The sequence below is a fragment of the Biomphalaria glabrata genome, chromosome 14 (assembly GCF_947242115.1).
Source record: "Biomphalaria glabrata chromosome 14, xgBioGlab47.1, whole genome shotgun sequence".
Classification (NCBI taxonomy): domain Eukaryota; kingdom Metazoa; phylum Mollusca; class Gastropoda; family Planorbidae; genus Biomphalaria; species Biomphalaria glabrata.
In genome coordinates this window covers 699739-717920 of record NC_074724.1, presented here as the reverse complement: position 1 = coordinate 717920, position 18182 = coordinate 699739, and the positions used below count along the sequence as shown (strand labels likewise).

The 18182-nt window shown below is 36.6% G+C and overlaps 1 protein-coding gene across 2 annotated transcripts in view; it reads right to left on the bottom strand.

The window, feature by feature from the left end:
* Positions 1 to 367: 367 nt before the first annotated feature.
* LOC106073578 (uncharacterized) overlaps positions 368 to 18182 on the bottom strand; it is a 33276-nt gene continuing 15461 nt past the window's right edge. For both annotated transcript variants that reach the window (XM_056009868.1, XM_056009867.1), the window contains 7 exons: positions 12878 to 12988; positions 11398 to 11499; positions 10701 to 11063; positions 5049 to 5237; positions 3468 to 3626; positions 2231 to 2365; positions 368 to 822 (listed from right to left, as the gene is read on the bottom strand). In XM_056009868.1, the coding sequence (XP_055865843.1) occupies positions 541 to 822; positions 2231 to 2365; positions 3468 to 3626; positions 5049 to 5237; positions 10701 to 11063; positions 11398 to 11499; positions 12878 to 12988 (1341 nt within the window). In that variant the 3' untranslated portion in view covers positions 368 to 540. The remainder of the gene's footprint in view (positions 823 to 2230; positions 2366 to 3467; positions 3627 to 5048; positions 5238 to 10700; positions 11064 to 11397; positions 11500 to 12877; positions 12989 to 18182) is intronic.

Here is an 18182-nt window from a genome sequence, read left to right as displayed (position 1 = left end):
TATCTTATCAATTACAGGCATCTCTTCAAAACTGAATATCATTACATCCTACGCATATTTACAAGTCAATCTAGTCGAGCATGTTAATTAGAGACGTAAACTTAAGCCAATGATTTCCCTGGCTTATTCAGGCCACCCATTCCTTGCTCTAAAGGCACTTATCCAATAAGAAAAGTGCCTTTAGGTTGACCTAATGGAATGTTTCTATGCTAATTTTATAATATAAATCAAATAGTGTATGTACTTAGTTAATAATTACCCACTAAGTAGGGACAACTGTTGAAGCACAACACAGGAAATTATCTTTAGAAATTCCTTCCCTTGAGAATGTTGGCACTATTCAAAAGTTGTCAAATAAAATCCTACATTTTGAGGATTATGAGTTACACTTATCAGATGTCAGTAAAGGCTTTAAAAGTTGTTTTTTTTTAATGATTAGTTACATTCTAAATCTATATGTGTCGATCAATAAACAACTACTAGCTAATTGAAGAGTTGTGCAAGTCCTATGACAAGTTTAGTGTAAGTGAATCAAGTAATTTAATAAAATTTTTCTCCCTTCGGTAAACTGTTACTTCTGTTCCGCCGTATTAAGGCTTCGTTCTGTTTGTCCTCCTCGTAGCGCTGGCGTAGCTTGTCGATGTCCAGCAGGTCCGGCTCTTTCTGTTTCTGTGGCAGGCGGGGGCTGGGTGTGACCATATCCCCTGGCTTCCTGTGGTGCTTGGCAATGGGTGACCTCTCGGAGGCCAGCTCATAGTTGTTGTACTCAGTCGGCTGTGGTTTGATGATGGGTTTAGGCACTGACTTGGCATACTCCACCGCCTGGTTAAGTAATAAAGAAAAAAAAGTTTTAGAAAGTTTATTTTTTCTGAAACATTCTTTTGTATTTAAAAATTAACTAATCTAATTACTTAGAATAAATTAGAATAGTTTCCCTTTCAGACTATGTGATCTATTGGGCAGATGATGTTAAGGTTGTCATTTTGTGTGGCCAACGGTTAACAAGCAGGGTGTCATGTGGCCAGCACATCCACCATCCACTAACCGACTTTACTTTCCCCAACTAAAGCCAGTTACCTATTAGAGATGTGTGGACTCAGGGGTGCCCTGAAAATCCTGATATTCAAAATCACAGTCTTTACCGAGATTTGAAACCAGGACCCCAGGTACGGAAGCCAAGCGCTAAACTGCTCAGCCCCCTAATAAATTAGATTACAAGTATTGTTTTGTTGTTTTGAGGTTGTAAAAAAAAAATAATTTTTAAGTTGAAGCTCAAGAGCTATAGTGGTGCAAGAACAAAAGTTTAGCAGAAGTGAATGGACCTCATCACCAATTAGGATCTAATTTTAATCAACAATCATTATCATGTGACAGTTTTTTTCATTGTTTTATCTATATTATCACGTGACCATTCCTTTTGGTGAATGAGGTCCATTGTAAACATGGATATGACATTCAAAAACAAAAGATATAACAAATGACTTACTATGTGCCAGAACACTTTGTACAAGTCTGTCCGTTAATTAGCAACATAATCATTGTAATTAAAAATTAGTTAGAGGCTTTCTTTTAAAATGAAAGATTCTTACACCTTAGCCCAAACCTCCTGCAGGATGGCAGGGGGAGATACTCAGGACCATCATAACAGCAGTCCAAAATCAAACCACATGACCAGGAAGCCATCAGGTTATTTTAATAATAATAATAATAATAATAATCTTTATTATCCGTGGAAATTTGTCTTACAATTTGTGCATTACACCAAACAAAAAACATTATAATATAAGAAACCAAAGTGTACATTCACACCAGACTCACTCATAATTTACATGTGACAAAGTTTATACCAGATTGTTCTTATTTAATGATTTGATTGCCAGGGGAACAAAAGAGTGTTTGTGTCTGTTTGTCTTTGCTATCGGTGTCTTGTATCTCTTTTGTGATGGTAAAATCACAAAATCCTGACACAAAGGGTGATTCTTTATTTCGAGGATCTTGTTAGCTTTTTTATAGATGTTTGTCTCAAACAACTGCCCAAATGGGGTTTGTTTTTTGCCAATGATTTTGCCAGCAGCATTTAGGATTCTATAAAGTTTATTTTTATTTTTAATGCTCAGGCAGTGATAGTTACATTATAAAGTTTAATCTGTAGATCCAATGTGCTAATTAAAGAGTCCATTTAACAGTGTTCACACTGACAACCAAACTACGACAGTAACAGACAACTTACCAGTTTTCTTCTGTTCATGATGTCATTTTCTTCTTTGGGTCTGGGGAAAGCTGGAGGTTTTTTATGGACCAGATCTTGTTTGTTTTTTTCCATCACCTGCTTGGCGTAGTCACTTTGTCTTTGGAACTTTTCTCTCTGTGATAAACATTGGAACCAAAATTTTACTATCAAATCAATTAGTGGTTACACTTTTCCCTTTCCATCAACCAAACAGAATGAAACATAAAGTTTGATCAGCTAGTTACTGCTTAAAACCAAAATCCAAAAAGTATTTTCAAATGAACTGTAATAAACTAAAGCTACAATTTAAGAAATCTGGGTTAGTTTTGAATTTTCTGCTGGTAATAATCCGCTAAACATTAATTCTGTAATTATTTATCATATATTACTTCCAGAAAGATGATCAAACAAGAATGCAAGATTATTTGCAGATGATTGTATAATTGATAAAACAATAAAAACAACACAAGATACAGATATTTTACAAAGAGAATTAAATGTATTAGAGAAATGAGAATCAGTTATTAAGAGTAACAAAAAAACTAAAACAAATAAATTTTCCACAGATCTTATTCATGGTACTTTTAAACCAGTAACACAGAATAAAAATGCAAAATACCTAGGTGTTATACTAAATGAAAAACTGTCCACCATCAAACAGGAAATGATGTATGGATTGGGAAAGGGATGTTGGGGTTCTCTTTTATTTCCACCTATCAAATTAACTTGTTTCCAGTTGGTACCCCAAAAGGGGTTTCGCTTTGCTGCGCTATCTGAAAGTTCATCTCCTCTATGAAGCCTTACCACTCAGGTGCCACATTGTGGCTTAGAAGCATCTCCCGGTTATAAAATAAATTATGGCTTTTATATAGCGCTACTTTCATGCTTATAGCATGCTCAGGGCGCTTTTTGGTCCAATCTCAGTTGTGAACCAGTAGGGGGGGGTGGGGGGAGTTATCTAGGAGTTGGTTTTTCCGTGCTGCCTTCAGGCGCTCAGTAAGCACAACTCTGCCCAAGTCGAATCTCAAGCCCCCTTTATAGGTAGCCAAGCCTAGTTCAAGCGCACTTAGCTTCTCGACCATGCTTCCCACTTCATCAGGCCTCACAACTAACAACACACCAACAGCAATACATACAACAGCTATACATCCCCAGTAATTGATGACAAAATAGATAAAATAAAAGAAGTAAATGGTAGAAACTGATCTTATGTAAGACCCTTCATTTAAGGACCTACCCTTTCCTTGAGGACATCACTGTCAAGGTCAGGACCTAGTGTCCCCAGCCGAACTTCTTTCTGCATCTTGCGGTAGTCCTTTAGTCCATAGACGCGGTACCAAGGTTTCTCATTGTTCTTTTCTTTCTGCTTCCGGAACATGTCAGTGTAACTCCCAGCCTGAAATGTAAAAAAAATAATTTTAGTATTAGACTATTAAAAGTTTCTTTTATGACATAATATGAACTTATGTGTTCATTTTTGAGCTAGTGGTGTTTACATTCCTGTTTCTGTAATGGCTCTATGATTCTTGTTTTAGAGGGCCTTACTATATTAATACAGTGATTTATTTCAATAGTTAACAGGCTGCTCAGCTGCTGTCACGGGTTGAGCATCTGTAATCACCAGGCACTGTTGCACTTTCACCCGCACTGTATTTCAAGGATTGGTCTCTTTTGTCACATGAAAAGTTGCAAATGGAAAAAAATTATCTCTTGAGACATAAAATGCCACAGATCAATTTATCAGGTTTCTCAAGAAAATTTTTTAATGGCACTGGTTATTAATCAATATCAATATAATAGCGAAAAGTATAAAAGTGATCTTCATAGTAACTGTTAATGAAAACTATCAACTACTGTTGAGGACTAAAATAATGCATAAAGGCAACTGTTCAGGGCATCTAAAGAGGGCAACTGTTCAGGGCATCTAAAGAGGGCAACTGTTCAGGGCATCTAAAGAGGGCAACTGTTCAGAAAAAAATGTAAATATTAAATTATATGTTTCTTAGAGCTTCTTTCACTACTTTTTCTACTTACACACATACACAATGAAAACATGCTAACCACTTGACCTCCAATTGTCTGATAGAAAATTCACAAGCATTTTGGGTGATTGTTAACTAGCATCAGGGACAAAGACTAAACTTTTTTTTTACTTTTTTTTTGTTTTTGTTTTTTTATGTCTTGGATTAATAGAACCAGTTAACCTGAAGATCATTCTAGAGCACCAGCCCCAGCGCAACACTTCTCAGCTTCAAATTGATGATTGGGTGATAATATTTGTTAGAGAAGTGCCAAATAAAACTATATGGAAACAAAACTGAACCCTTGTTGGGTGCAAAATGGAACATAGTTCATTGCACTGACAGGGATGGAAGAAAGCCCCCAACACACACCATTCCTCAAGTGTTATTTCCCTGGCATTCACCCGCAAGGCTGATGTGGTACAGAGAAGGAAAATGAGGAGATGTCTTAGGAACATATGTGGTCCCCCAGAAAAGGAGAACTAATGGACCTCATTCACCAATCGTAAACAAACAACATTTAGTCGTCACGTGATCTTATTGATAAAACAACGAAAAAAAACTGTCACGTGACAACCATCATGAATTAAACATGAGATCGTAAATTATATAGAAGAGATAAATCACCACGTGGCTAAATATTGTTTGTTTACGGTTGGTGAATGAGGTCCATTAAAACCCTCTTAGACTGTATGATTCTTCATAAAGGTCAATGGAGATAGCTTCCATTATTTTTTTTTGTGTCAAGACATCTAGTGTCAGCTGTAATTAGAAAAAAACAAATTTGGGGCACCAACCTGTTCAGGTGCTGATGAGGGGTGCTGCCCATCAGCTGACCTCTGGATGGGTGGTATCTTCCCATAAGGGTTAATATCTGTCCTTGAACTGTTGAGTTGCCTTAAAGCTTCATCCGCAGAGTAGCGTTCCCTTGGGGAAACATATCGGTAATTCTCTCTGTACCCTTGAGGTGATGTTGGGTTGTATTCCTGTGAAGAGACACAAAAATAAACCTATTGCTATTCGAATGTTGAGCTAGGAAAGGTCTACTCCTTGTTTAATGTCAGTAAAGTGGCCTATAATTATGATAGATCACAGCTAGCTTCTATTTAATCTGAATATTCAGAAAAATTTTCTCAAGCAGGTGTGAAAAACAAGCCATATATAAAAAAAAATCCTTTTTTTGGAAAAAAACAACTTATCTAAAGGGGAAGAACTCTATCCTTAAAACTATATCTACCAATAATGTGCAAGTTATTTCGATTATTTGATATCAAACAAAATAATCAATTACCAATAATTAATTGACTAATTGAGTATTTTTGCTTATTGATTCATGTTTTGCTAGGTACAATAAATAATTGATTAAAGTATCAACTTGGTCGGAGAATGCGTGATGGAGAAATAGCGTTAGCAGTTATTTAAGTTGACTAACCGCAACAAATTTAGCCATATATGTCAATACTGAAATTTTAGTTTTGCTTGTTGCTATTAAACAAAACAATTTATCACCAGTAATAAATTATTTAATTCGTTACTTTTTTTTAATTGATTCATATCTTTTCACGTGTGTGTTTATGTCTGAGTGTGTGGGGAGTGGAAGTCAGAAGGCAAGACTGGAAACAGTACATTTCAAAATTTAATAGGGGCCTGTAATGATCTAGTTTAATAAAACTTTAATACCAGGCAGGCGTGGATTTCGATAACTTCGTCCCGTCAAATCTGTGCTTATAACCTTCTAGTTTTTGTATGTCGGGAAAAAAATTAAAAGAAATTAGGTCGATGGGTCAAGGGAATGAATAGGGTCTACTCTATAACACACACACACACGGAATCCATAAATAAAAATAGCTACAAAGTCGCCCTTGACCTTCTAGACAGCGTCATCGTGAGAAATGCTTTGACAGAAAATGAAACTCTTGATCGTCTGTCTTCGCTTCGAGGACAGCTGCTTGAAAGGCTGATTAGCAATGTGATATGAGAATGGACCGTCGTCTCGAGTGATTCCAGGATTCGAACCCTGTCCGCCCTCATGCCACGCCATCCTGAGGGATGTTTGGTCTAGGATGTAATAATCTACAATTCTAAAGGAACACCCTAAACATCTTTAAAAAGCCTGCATGAGTTCCGTTCAAATATAAAGGGGTTTTAGCATCTTCCATCCATTCATTAATGGAAGACAACATCCATCCATTCATTAAACAGAAAGAGAACTCTTGTAGTCTGCAACGAATTGGAAGACAAACGAAAAGACGATTGGTCGCCTAAACTTCAATTCATAACAATCGTTTTCCTCGAGTTCTAGTATCGCCGAATATTAGACTACATGAGAATTGAAGTGACCAAATATTGACAAGTTGCATTAACAGGAGGCCTACACTAATGCATTTCAAAGTGTCCTGCTACTGTTCACTGATTTGAGGTCACGCTTTATTACATCTATGTAACGGAGGTGGGGGGCGACCAGTTTTTCTTGAGCCAGTCGCGAGTTGTCCGTAGAGGATGACTTTCGGGATGCGATTGTCCTCCATCCGGCGAACATGGACAGACCTCTACACAGACACAAATGTGACAACTAAATCATCCAATGAGACAGCACCTCGTTTAGGCCTAGCTCGCGCTCGACGCTTTTCAAGCATGAATGATCCTCCAACAAACACAGATTCTGATTACGTCATAAACAAACAAGTCAAACTGTGCCATCTAGCACACAAGAACTTTACTATTTGGGAATAAATACTACATAAAAATGCTGATTACCATAGGCGGCCTATGGTGGTGGCGAGTGGGGCAGCCGCCTCAGACCCCGCGCTTGAAGAGGCCCCGCAATAGCAGCAGATATTGTTAACTAGTTTGTTGATTTCTTATGCAAAATGTTTCTGAATCATCAGTTACGTTGATTAAAAGCTACTAAATTATTATTAGAGCACTGGTGACCAAATTTTATAAGCAAAATCTTTCATGCAGAGCAATTACAGTTACATACTGTCGTCGAATGTACGCTTACAACACCTTCGTAAAGTACTATGTTTTGTAACAATACTATGGCTTCAGCCCGTTAGAGTGATGTGGTGCGGTATATACAGTCTATGCTTACGGCTCACGGACCCGTGTTGACACTCGCCCCGGGCCCCCGCGTACTGCTAAGGCCGCCTCTGTGGATATCAGATACCAGGAATAGAAGACACAGGAGTTTGTACTGTTACAAGTCAACACTCTGGCTGGCAAAAAGAAACAACTCCTCAATACTGCGAAGAACCGAAAGCCAAGCTGGTTTGATCCTATTGTAAGACATGACTCATTATCAAATGTCATTCTTCAAGGTACAGTGGAGGGACCATGAAGGAAGGGTCTTCCAAAGGAAAGTTCAAACCTTGCCCGTTGCAATTCCCTGCCTTTCTACAAGAGACTTGAGCTATGACATAATAATCTTCCTTCACGTAGCAAGGTCCGAACCTTGCAAAACAATGAAATGGGTAGCCTGAATCAGCCGGGGATACCAATGACTTGGCAGTTTAAGTCATTGATTAACATGGATGACTAGGACGTAATAATCTTTTTTTTTAAAGTAACGTCTGTATTTTATAAGATAAGAAGAAACACACACACACACACACACAATCACAAAAACATGTTTTACTTATTTCGGATGTTCCTTCAGATAATTACTTCCTAGTCCAAACCTCCCGCAGGATAACGGGGGATGGGAGCGGGCAGGGTTTGAACCCGGGACCATCGATAAGTCCGAACGACAGTCCAGCGTGCAAACCGCACGACCAGGCAGCCATAAATGTATCAAGTCAGTATGAAGCACTATTCTATTCTTAAACAATTGACCTACTAAACATAGGGTGGGAAGTTGGTGTGGGGCGTCAGCTAACAAAAGACTCGCCCCCCCCCCCCAATAAACACTGTGTGGTCCCTGCACACACCAGTCACCACTGTGACGCGAGTCAATAAATCAGTCAATCAATCGATACAGTTGTTCTAGTCAGTACACGGCAACATCAGTGTTCAATAAGGAAATCCGATCTGATCCACGGAGATAAAGGTTTCTGACGTAGGTAAGGAAGTCAGAATCAGGAAATCGCCCACACCGCCATTCAGCGGCAGCCGAGCGTTTTGTCGTTGTATTTTCTTTTTAAAGACCAGGGGAAGTAATCCCCCTCCCAATACAGTTCTATTATTCTATTCTATTATTTTAGCATCAAACTCTTTGCCGAGACTCAAAGAGTTTGTTTTTTTTTTTTTTTGTCTAATAACTATCTCTCCAAACTTTGCCCTGTTCCGGTTTGAAAGGGGGAAGTATTATAAAACGATATTGTCAGCAAGTTTGTTATCTCCCTTCTTCATAGTAAGTTACGTGTTATACATTTTTTGGTTGCCCGAAGATTTTCGTTTCACAATTGAATGATCAGAATAGCTTGCATATCAGTGTATGCAATTATTTTATTTTAAAGGAAACCTCAGCATTTGTGCTATTCATATTTAGCTTTTTCATCATAAGAATCCTCGGGCATTTAGATATGATCCACCAATTAATGAAAGAGGAAACTATGAAGTAAAATTGAACTGCCCAATAAAAAAAATTTACAAGACACGGTGACAAAAGGGTGAAGGAATAACATTTAATATGGTTTCGCTATGGATGCATAAAAAGTATTGTTTGTAGTTTGTCTTGTTTTCCATTAGTTTTCTTTTTCAAAAGGGCATCATAACACTGGTACTAACAAACTAGCCCCACTTCTTGTATCACCCTAGCCACAGGGAGAAATTACTTTTGTCACTGGGAAAAAATTGAAATTTTAATCGGCTCACATTGCCTCCCTTTGGATACCTCTACAGTCTAAAAGATTAAGTACAACTCTAGGTACATTGTAATGGACAATGAAGCTTCCCTCTCTTCTATTTCCCAGAAATTCACGGGAATGCCAACAATAAAATATTAAAAAGCAACAAAGCTTATATAAGAGAAAGAACTGCACATTTACAGCCCCATTTCTCAATATTGTAACATTTATTTCCTTTTTTATATCAAACAATTAATTAATTACCACTAGTTAATTAAATAATTGTCTATTTTATTTTATTGATTCCTATTTTGTTAGGAACATTGAATAATTGTGTAAAGTTTCAACTTGATCTGAGAATGGAAATTGGGAGAAATAACATGTACAAAATTTGTACCAGACAGACAGACAAAGTGTGTTGATATTTTTGATATACGATTTGTAAAAATATAGGAAAAGCCTATTATGATAAGCCAAAATGGAATCTTTTCCATTTCATGTGTTTATCTTGTATAATACAGACGTTACTTCAAAAAAGAAGATGATTACGTCCTACGCGTTATGCCTTTAGTCATGCATATTAACCAATGACTTAAATTCTGCCAAGTCACTGATTTTCCTGGCTAGCTCAGGCAACCCATTCCATGCTCTAATAGTGTCAAAAGCCACTTTTACATTTTATCTTACAAATAACAGACATTCCTTCAAAAAAAAAAGATAATTATGTCCTACTCATGTCCTTGTGATCATCTAGGTGTGCATGTTAATTAGAGACTTTAGATGAAAAAGAAATTTGAATGCTACTCTAAAACAATACACAAATAAAGTCCCCTTTCAGACCTTGCGATCTATATGACAGATGATGTTTCTGTAGCCCATGGTCAACTATGGTGTAAATTGGCCAGCTTAACTATCTTTACTTTTCCCCAACTAATGTTAGGTACCCATTAGAGCTGGGTGGACCAATTCAGCTTATACCACCACTTCAGTCAGGTACAATTTCGTTCCCTTGTTTGAGATACCAAACAAAGTAATTTATTATCAAGAGTTAATTAACTAAATGGTTAATTTTTTAAATTGATTCTTGCATTGTCAATTAAAAGAAATAATTGTATAAAATTTCAGCTTGATCAGAGATTGCGTCGGAGAAATAACATGTACAAGCTTTTGGACAGACAGACAAACAGACAGATTGAGTTGATAAAAGCTTTGTAAAAATGCTTTTAGATGTGTTTCTGTGTATTATATCATCTCATGATAATTATTTCCATCAAGCAGGATTGGCTACAATGTATAAATTGGCAACAATGTATAAATTGGCTACAATGTTTAAATTGGCTACAGTGTATAAATTGGCTACAGTGTATAAATTGGCTACAATGTATAAATTGGCTACAGTGTATAAATTGGCTACAATGTATAAATTGGCTACAATGTATAAATTGGCAACAATGTATAAATTGGCAACATTGTATAAATTGGCTACAATGTATAAATTGGCTACAGTGTATAAATTGGCTACAATGTATAAATTGGCTACAGGGTATAAATTGGCTACAATGTATAATTTGGTTACAAGGTATAAAAGGTCAAATTACTGGGATTGTGTCAAAGGGCAAAGTTCAATTAAGTCATCTAATTGCTAATATAAATCGTATTTACCAAAGCTTGCATGTCATGACTAGAGATGCTATCATCTACATACTGCGGTGCCGCGGGGTACTGTCTCCCATAGTCAACATCTGGGTGGTGGTGGTGGTAGGAATGGTGAGGGTGCTGCTGCTGGGAATGCACATTCTGGGCATGGGGTAGGTACTGAGGTTGCTGTTGTGTGTACTGTTGTGGATACTGATGTAAGTTCTGGCCATGAGGTGGGTACTGCTGGTACTGAGGTGACATTGGTTGTGTGGGTATGAGCTTCAGGTTGACATCGACACTTATCCTCTGTCCGTCGTCTAGAATAATTTGAGATGACACAGGGAGTACTTGAATGTCATTCTGTCTTGGGGAGTAAGGGAGAGAAACCTGGACAGAAAGAAAAAAGAAAATTTTACTCCAATTTTACTTAAGCTGAAGATCCTTGTGAATAAATATTACATAATCTATAAATAAAGGCACTCATCAGACATGAAAATTTCTTTTTCAAAATAAATGTAAACCTGAGAATAATTGAATTTAAAAAAATATTTTTACAACATGCATGCATCAAGGCATTTAAAATTTATACTTATAAAATTTGATTATTACTATGAAAAAATGCCTACATGTATTGTATCAGTGTCAAAAGACAAAAGAATGACAACTTTAAAAAAGTCCATCTTACGTTTCAAAGGAATTCTTTCCTTCTCTGCCCTCTTACCTGATTATTATAAGAACTCTCCTGACTTGGAGGTGTTGGCATCTCTGTTAGAAATGCTTTTCTGTCTGCAGGATACGGTTTCTGCTGAGAGGGTCTTCGTGTCTGTGAATAAATACAAGAATATACAGATTTTAAAAGTCACTTTGGGAGAATGATTATTATTTCCTATACCAATATGAGGCCCAGAATTACAGCAGGCATGGTTTAAATTTTGAATCAATGTGATAACAGTCTGAAGTGCAAATCATAGGCCAGGAAATCATGATTAAAAGAAGCAAAGTACCATAGACTAGTCCCTACGACAAATCTTAATAAACTTTTTAAAGGCAAGCTAAGGTGAAGAGGACACATAAATAAATAGATCTATCAATCATTGATATAATAATAATAATAATAATAACCTTTTTTATCCATGAGTAAATTTGTTTCACAATAGTACATTACAAAAAACAATACATGATTAGAGCGAATATTTGTAAATAGCACCCAAGATATACGTTCGTACCCCAGATTCTCTTTAACATCATATGCAAAGTATACAACAGTTGAAATAGATTATCTGAAAAATGTAATGAGGTGTTCTCCAAATAGGAGAGAAAGAAAATGACCATAAAAAGCAAATTGATTACTGAGTAAACGAAAAAGTCTTGTCCTGGACTTGACTTTGAATTGAAAGTTATACAAGATTTCTATGACCCCCCTTGCCCTAGTGTGATTGAATTATGCATGGACAAAGTCAGGGCCGGTCCTAACAATTGCGGAGCCCTATGCCAAACTGATTGCGCGGGGCCTAGTCTGGGTGGAAATAAGGATAATAAGTGAAAATTAAGATTTTGTATTGGAAAAAAAATTCGACTTCGCATATTATTCATTCTTTACTAAGTACAAACTTGCAATCAATTTAACTTTACTTTACGAACCTTGCAACCTCTGGCATATTTATATTCCATTGACTATAAAAGTAAATAAAGGTATTGGAACTTTCGTTAAAAAATTCATCTGATTATTACATTTTATCACATGAAAGCTGACAATGCCTTTTTTTATCGCACGTACGATTGGCATTTTCCATAATAAATGACACCCACAAATGAAAATTTTGGTCAATTTTTCAGGAGATTTTTATGAGTTTTCAGGAGGTTTTAATAAATGCAGGACATTTCCAGGAATTTTTCATATACATTTTGCTTTTTAATAAACACTAATAGAATTAGCGCGGGGCTTATGCAAGTGCGGGGGCCCATTACGACAGCATAGGTTGCAGTGGCTTAAGACCGGCGCTGGACAAAATAAATAAAAATGTGGAATAGTTACACAGCAGTAGACTAGAAAACAATCCAAATAAAAAGTTGTTCGGTGATGTAGAAAATTGCATTCAAGAATACATTTTGTGGTTGATATTTTTACTATTGAAGAATAAAGAAAGAAAACATAGAAACAAAATCTCAGAAAACAAAGGGGAGATAACTCTTACACGTACCTGGTTCAAAGAAGATTCACTGTTGTATTTTTGTAAGGCGCCAGTTATCTTCCCTTGTCGACCTTTACCATCAAATCTTTTGGCCAGAGTTGATGACCTTTGAGCCCAGACCTTATATTAAAAACAAACAAAAAATTGGCCATTACTGAAAACCATCATTTCTAAAAGTCATTAAAAGGGTTTAGACTCTAAAATGAAAATTCCCTGAGCCTGCAGTATGTTACAGACCTCTAAATGTCAAAACAGCAGATGAATTGTGCACTAGCCACAAAGTATCGCAAACAATGAAACACAAATAGACATTGAGATCTAAGAAAACTATAAGCACAACATTCAAATAACAATCATAACAATCTTATCAATTTCCTTTCTTCGTAAAGAGCAATCTACAATCTATTTTATCTTATCTTATAAAATACAGACGTTACTTCAAATAAGATGATTTCTTCCTACGTTACATCAAAAAAGATGATTTCTTCCTACTTTACATCAAGAAAGATGATTTCTTCCTACGTTACATCAAAAAAGATGATTTCTTCCTACATTACATCAAAAAAGATGATTTCTTCCTACGTTACATCAAAAAAGATTATTTCTTCCTACGTTACATCAAAAAAGATTATTTCTTCCTATGTTACATCAAAAAAGATGATTTCTTCCTACGTTACATCAAGAAAGAAGATGATAACTTCCTATGCCTGTCCTTAGGTCAATCTAGTTATGCATGTTAATCAATTAAGTCATTGGCTTTCCTGGCTGGCTCAGGTAACCCATTCCATGCTATAATGGCACTAGAGAAGAATGAGTATTTGTATACGGTCAATCTAACATATGGAATAAGAAATATGACTTTGTGCCTTTTTTTAAAGTATTTTATTAGGTTTTATTTTTGTGCATTTTGAAATTTTCACATGCACAGAATAATCCCACATAGACACTGCACCCACTCTTACAAACTGTTAATCATACATTCTTTGAATGCCCTAATTTTATTCACCTCAGATGGAGCCTTCACCACAAATAGCCCAGCACACCACTTTTTCATTGACACATACTGTAAAAGAGCTTACAGCTCAACAGAAAAAAAAAAGCTGGCTAGATGAAGAAGTGAAATGTCCAATCTTATAGAGTTATACCAAATCACAAGAAAGATGACGCTTACTATAAGCTATCCCAACAAGACCAACATCTAATCTTTCAACTCAGGACCGAACACAACAGAATGCAACAACACATGTACCGGAAGCTCAAAATTCGAACCAGTGAAATCTGCCCATGTGGAGTATCACCAGAGAATGCTGACCACGTCCTCCAAAACTGCTCTCTCTACCAAGAGGCCGTATAAGACATTGGCCCCAAATCACCCCAATAGAAAGAAAACTATATGGAGAGCTCCCTGATTTGGAAACCACTGAGCAGTTCATCTCATGTATTGGTCTAGTCATCTGAACACTCCAACATAACAATGAGAACGAAGAAGAAGAAGAATAGAGTTATGGAAAAAAAAACTAAATGAACAATGACATATGATGACTTTTGATTTTATACCTTAGAGAAAATTAAATTAATAAATAAGCATCCTGCATTTACACAAGTTTTCTCATAATTGACATTTCATTAGTTATAAGTTTTACATTTTGGATCTTCCTTTAGAATTGACTCTAAGCAACTCAAGAAAACATTAAAGAAACTAGAACAGATGCAAAATAGATAAGTTAAACTTATAACAAACAAATCTTCACATTAGAATAGATTAGCACTATTAGTAAAATCACCAAATTTAAAATTTATGCATAAAACCATAAACCATAATTTACAAATACAAAAACAAAACCTAATATAAAATACTCAGAGAGACACGAAAATAAAAGCAAATTTCTTATTCCAAATGCTAGGACAAGTGCTCCTTCTTCCCTAGGGCTGTTAGGGCATGGAATAGGTTGCCTGAATCAGCCAGGAAAACCAACTACTTAGCAGAGTTTAAGCCACTGATTAACAAGCATGACAAGATTACACATGAAATGCATAGGATTTAATTATATTCTCCTTTGAAGTAACATCTGTAATGTATAAGATAAGATTATTGCAGTTTATCCAATACCTCCTACAGGACCAATGTTAGGACAGTTCAAACCACAAACCAACTTGTAAAAAAAATGTTTGTAAAATCTTTGATTGTAAAATATTGGACATGTTGTGGATGTTTGTTCAGAGTTGAAGATAATAAATAACTGTCTAGTCCAAACCTCCACAGGATGATGGGGGATTTCAGCAGGCAGGGTATGAACCCAGGACCATTGAGATGACCAAATGACCAGAGAATAAATATCTTATCTTATCTTATATATCTTATATAATACAGACGTTACTTCAAAAAAGAAGATGGGGGAGTGTCTTGGGATACAAGCCATCAGTAAGAAACATGTGAAAATATACATCTACTTGGGTCCAAGGTGGTCAAAGAAAGTGCTCAGGGACACCCTCAAAGCTTCTCTGAAGCCGTTCAGCATAGACCCAGGCACCTGGGAGACAGAGGCACATGACAGAGCATCATGGCGTCGCACTGTGAAAACTGGCTCACAGGTTGCTGAGGAAAAGAGAACCACACTGGCCGAAGAAAAACGCCAGAGAAGAAAAGCAAGGCCAATGACACTAGCTCCAGCTGGAATAACCTGCCCAGTGTGCAGCCGTACATTCCGGGCTCACATAGGTCTCACCAGTCACATGAGGAGGCATAGAACCCCAGTGCAAAGCCCTCAGCCCCCTGGATGACAAAGTAATCATCATCGAACCACGACGGACGAACTATATAAACATGGATCTTTCTTGAACAGAAGTTTGTTCAGACAGAAAGATAGAGACAAGCTTTCATAGGCCTATAGAGCTCCACGAGTCATAGACTCAACTCTTAGTACTATTATGAAGAAGAAGAAAAAAAATTTGACTATAAATGCAATTATATTATTTGAATAATGCACTTATATTATTTAGATAATGCACTTATATTATTAAGATAATGCAATTATATTATTTAGATTATGCACTTATTATTCAGATAATTCACTTATATAATGTATGCCTACATAATGTGCTATATTATTTATTTATAAACAACCTTACAAAGTTTTTTGGGGTCTCAGCTAAACTTCCCTAACAATAAAAAACTAAATTGTAGGCCTACAATGTAGTGCTTATAAATGTGTCAGAGGCAGTATTCCATTGACTGTTGTAAACAATCACTTACCTATAAAAGTGTATAAAATGTTCTCAATGTAAGAAATCCCTTAGTATTTTGGCAGCAGAGTTGCAACTAGAGACACAATTCACAGTTGATAAAACTAGGGAGCCATAAACATTCTTTGTTCTATTGATGGAACCAACTAATTCAATACAAATTTTAAACCACATTTGTTACAGAATATATAAGCAAAGAGACTTTATTATTCCCCTTTGACTTACTAGTATCATAGCCACTGAAAATAAAAAAGGAATCCTGAAAAACACAAATCTTTAGCAGTGATTATTTGAAAGTGTTACTACCATCTCATCAATGATTCATTATTGGTTAAAAGTCTGACTGGTCTAGTGGTTAACGCTACATACAAAGGTCCCAAACCATATAAAACTAAAACTAGTTCCCTAAGAGACCACTTTAGATTACAAGAGAAGAGAGTTTACTATGAAATACTTTTGGATGTTATTCCTCCTTCTGGAAGGCTGATGGATATTAACCTTGATTGTATTCACAAACTCTCCAAGAGCATGAAAAAGAGGGGGGAAAAAAGCTGAAACTCAAACATCTGTTAGTATTGAATAAGCCCCAAATGCTATTTCTGATAAAAATGTACAAGTCAGAGCTAGATTTGTTGCAACATACCAGGGCCCTGTTCACAATATATTACAAGACATTAGAGCCCTGGTCACAGCATACCAGGGCCCTGTTCACAAGATATTACAAGACATTAGAGCCCTGGTCACAGCATACCAGGGCCCTGTTCACAAGATATTACAAGACATTAGAGCCCTGGTCACAGCATACCATGGCCCTGTTCACAAGATATTACAAGACATTAGAGCCCTGGTCACAGCATACCAGGGCCCTGTTCACAAGATATTACAAGACATTAGAGCCCTGGTCACAGCATACCAGGGCCCTGTTCACAAGATATTACAAGACATTAGAGCCCTGGTCACAGCATACCAGGGCCCTGTTCACAATATATGTCAAGACATTAGAGACATTAGAGCTCTGGTCACAGCATACCAGGGCCCTGTTCACAAGATATTACAAGACATTAGAGCTCTGGTCACAGCATACCAGGGCTCTGGTCACAAGATATCACAAGACATTAGAGCCATGGTCACAGCATACCAGGGCCCTGTTCACAAGATATCACAAGACATTAGTGCCCTGGTCACAGCATACCAGGGCCCTGTTCACAAGATATCACAAGACATTAGAGCCCTGGTCACAGCATTCCAGGGCCCTGTTCACAAGATATCACAAGACATTAGAGCCCTGGTCACAGCATTCCATGGCCCTGTTCACAAGATATCACAAGACATTAGTGCCCTGGTCACAACATACCAGGGCCCTGTTCACAAGATATCACAAGACATTAGAGCCCTGGTCACAGCATACCAGGGCCCTGTTCACAAGATATTACAAGCCATTAGAGCCCTGGTCACAACATACCAGGGCCCTGTTCACAAGATATTACAAGCCATTAGAGCCCTGGTCACAGCAGTAGGATATTGATTAATTTTTTGAGTAATACTTTTACAGAGATCAATGATAGAATTATAAAAACTGGTTACCCAGACAGGGTGAGATTAAAAAGGCATTCATAAAAGACTTGAAGTGATTTTAGCTTTAGTGTTTTCTGAAGTTTTAATGGTCTTGACAAATCACTACAAAAAAAATTATGCAATCTGACAACATTGTAAATACATGGTACCATACAACATTGAATTAAAAGGTTGATTTTTTTTTTTAGTTTGTTTTACATGTTTCTATTATTCTTTCAGAACTGAAGATTATTGCATCCTAGTTCAAACCTCCCGCAAGAGGGGAGGGCATGGCAGAAATCAGGGCTTAAACCCAAGACCATAGAAATGAAAGTCCAGAACACATCACACAACTAGGTAGCCATCCCATTAAAGACATAGACAAAAATTTTTTTTTTTTTTTAAACATTAATCCCTTAAGTAAAAGGTGCTTATCTTATATTATCCTGTATATTATAGACATTCCTCCACTGTATAGTCCCTGATAATTAATGACTTAGAGTTATTTAAAAAAAAA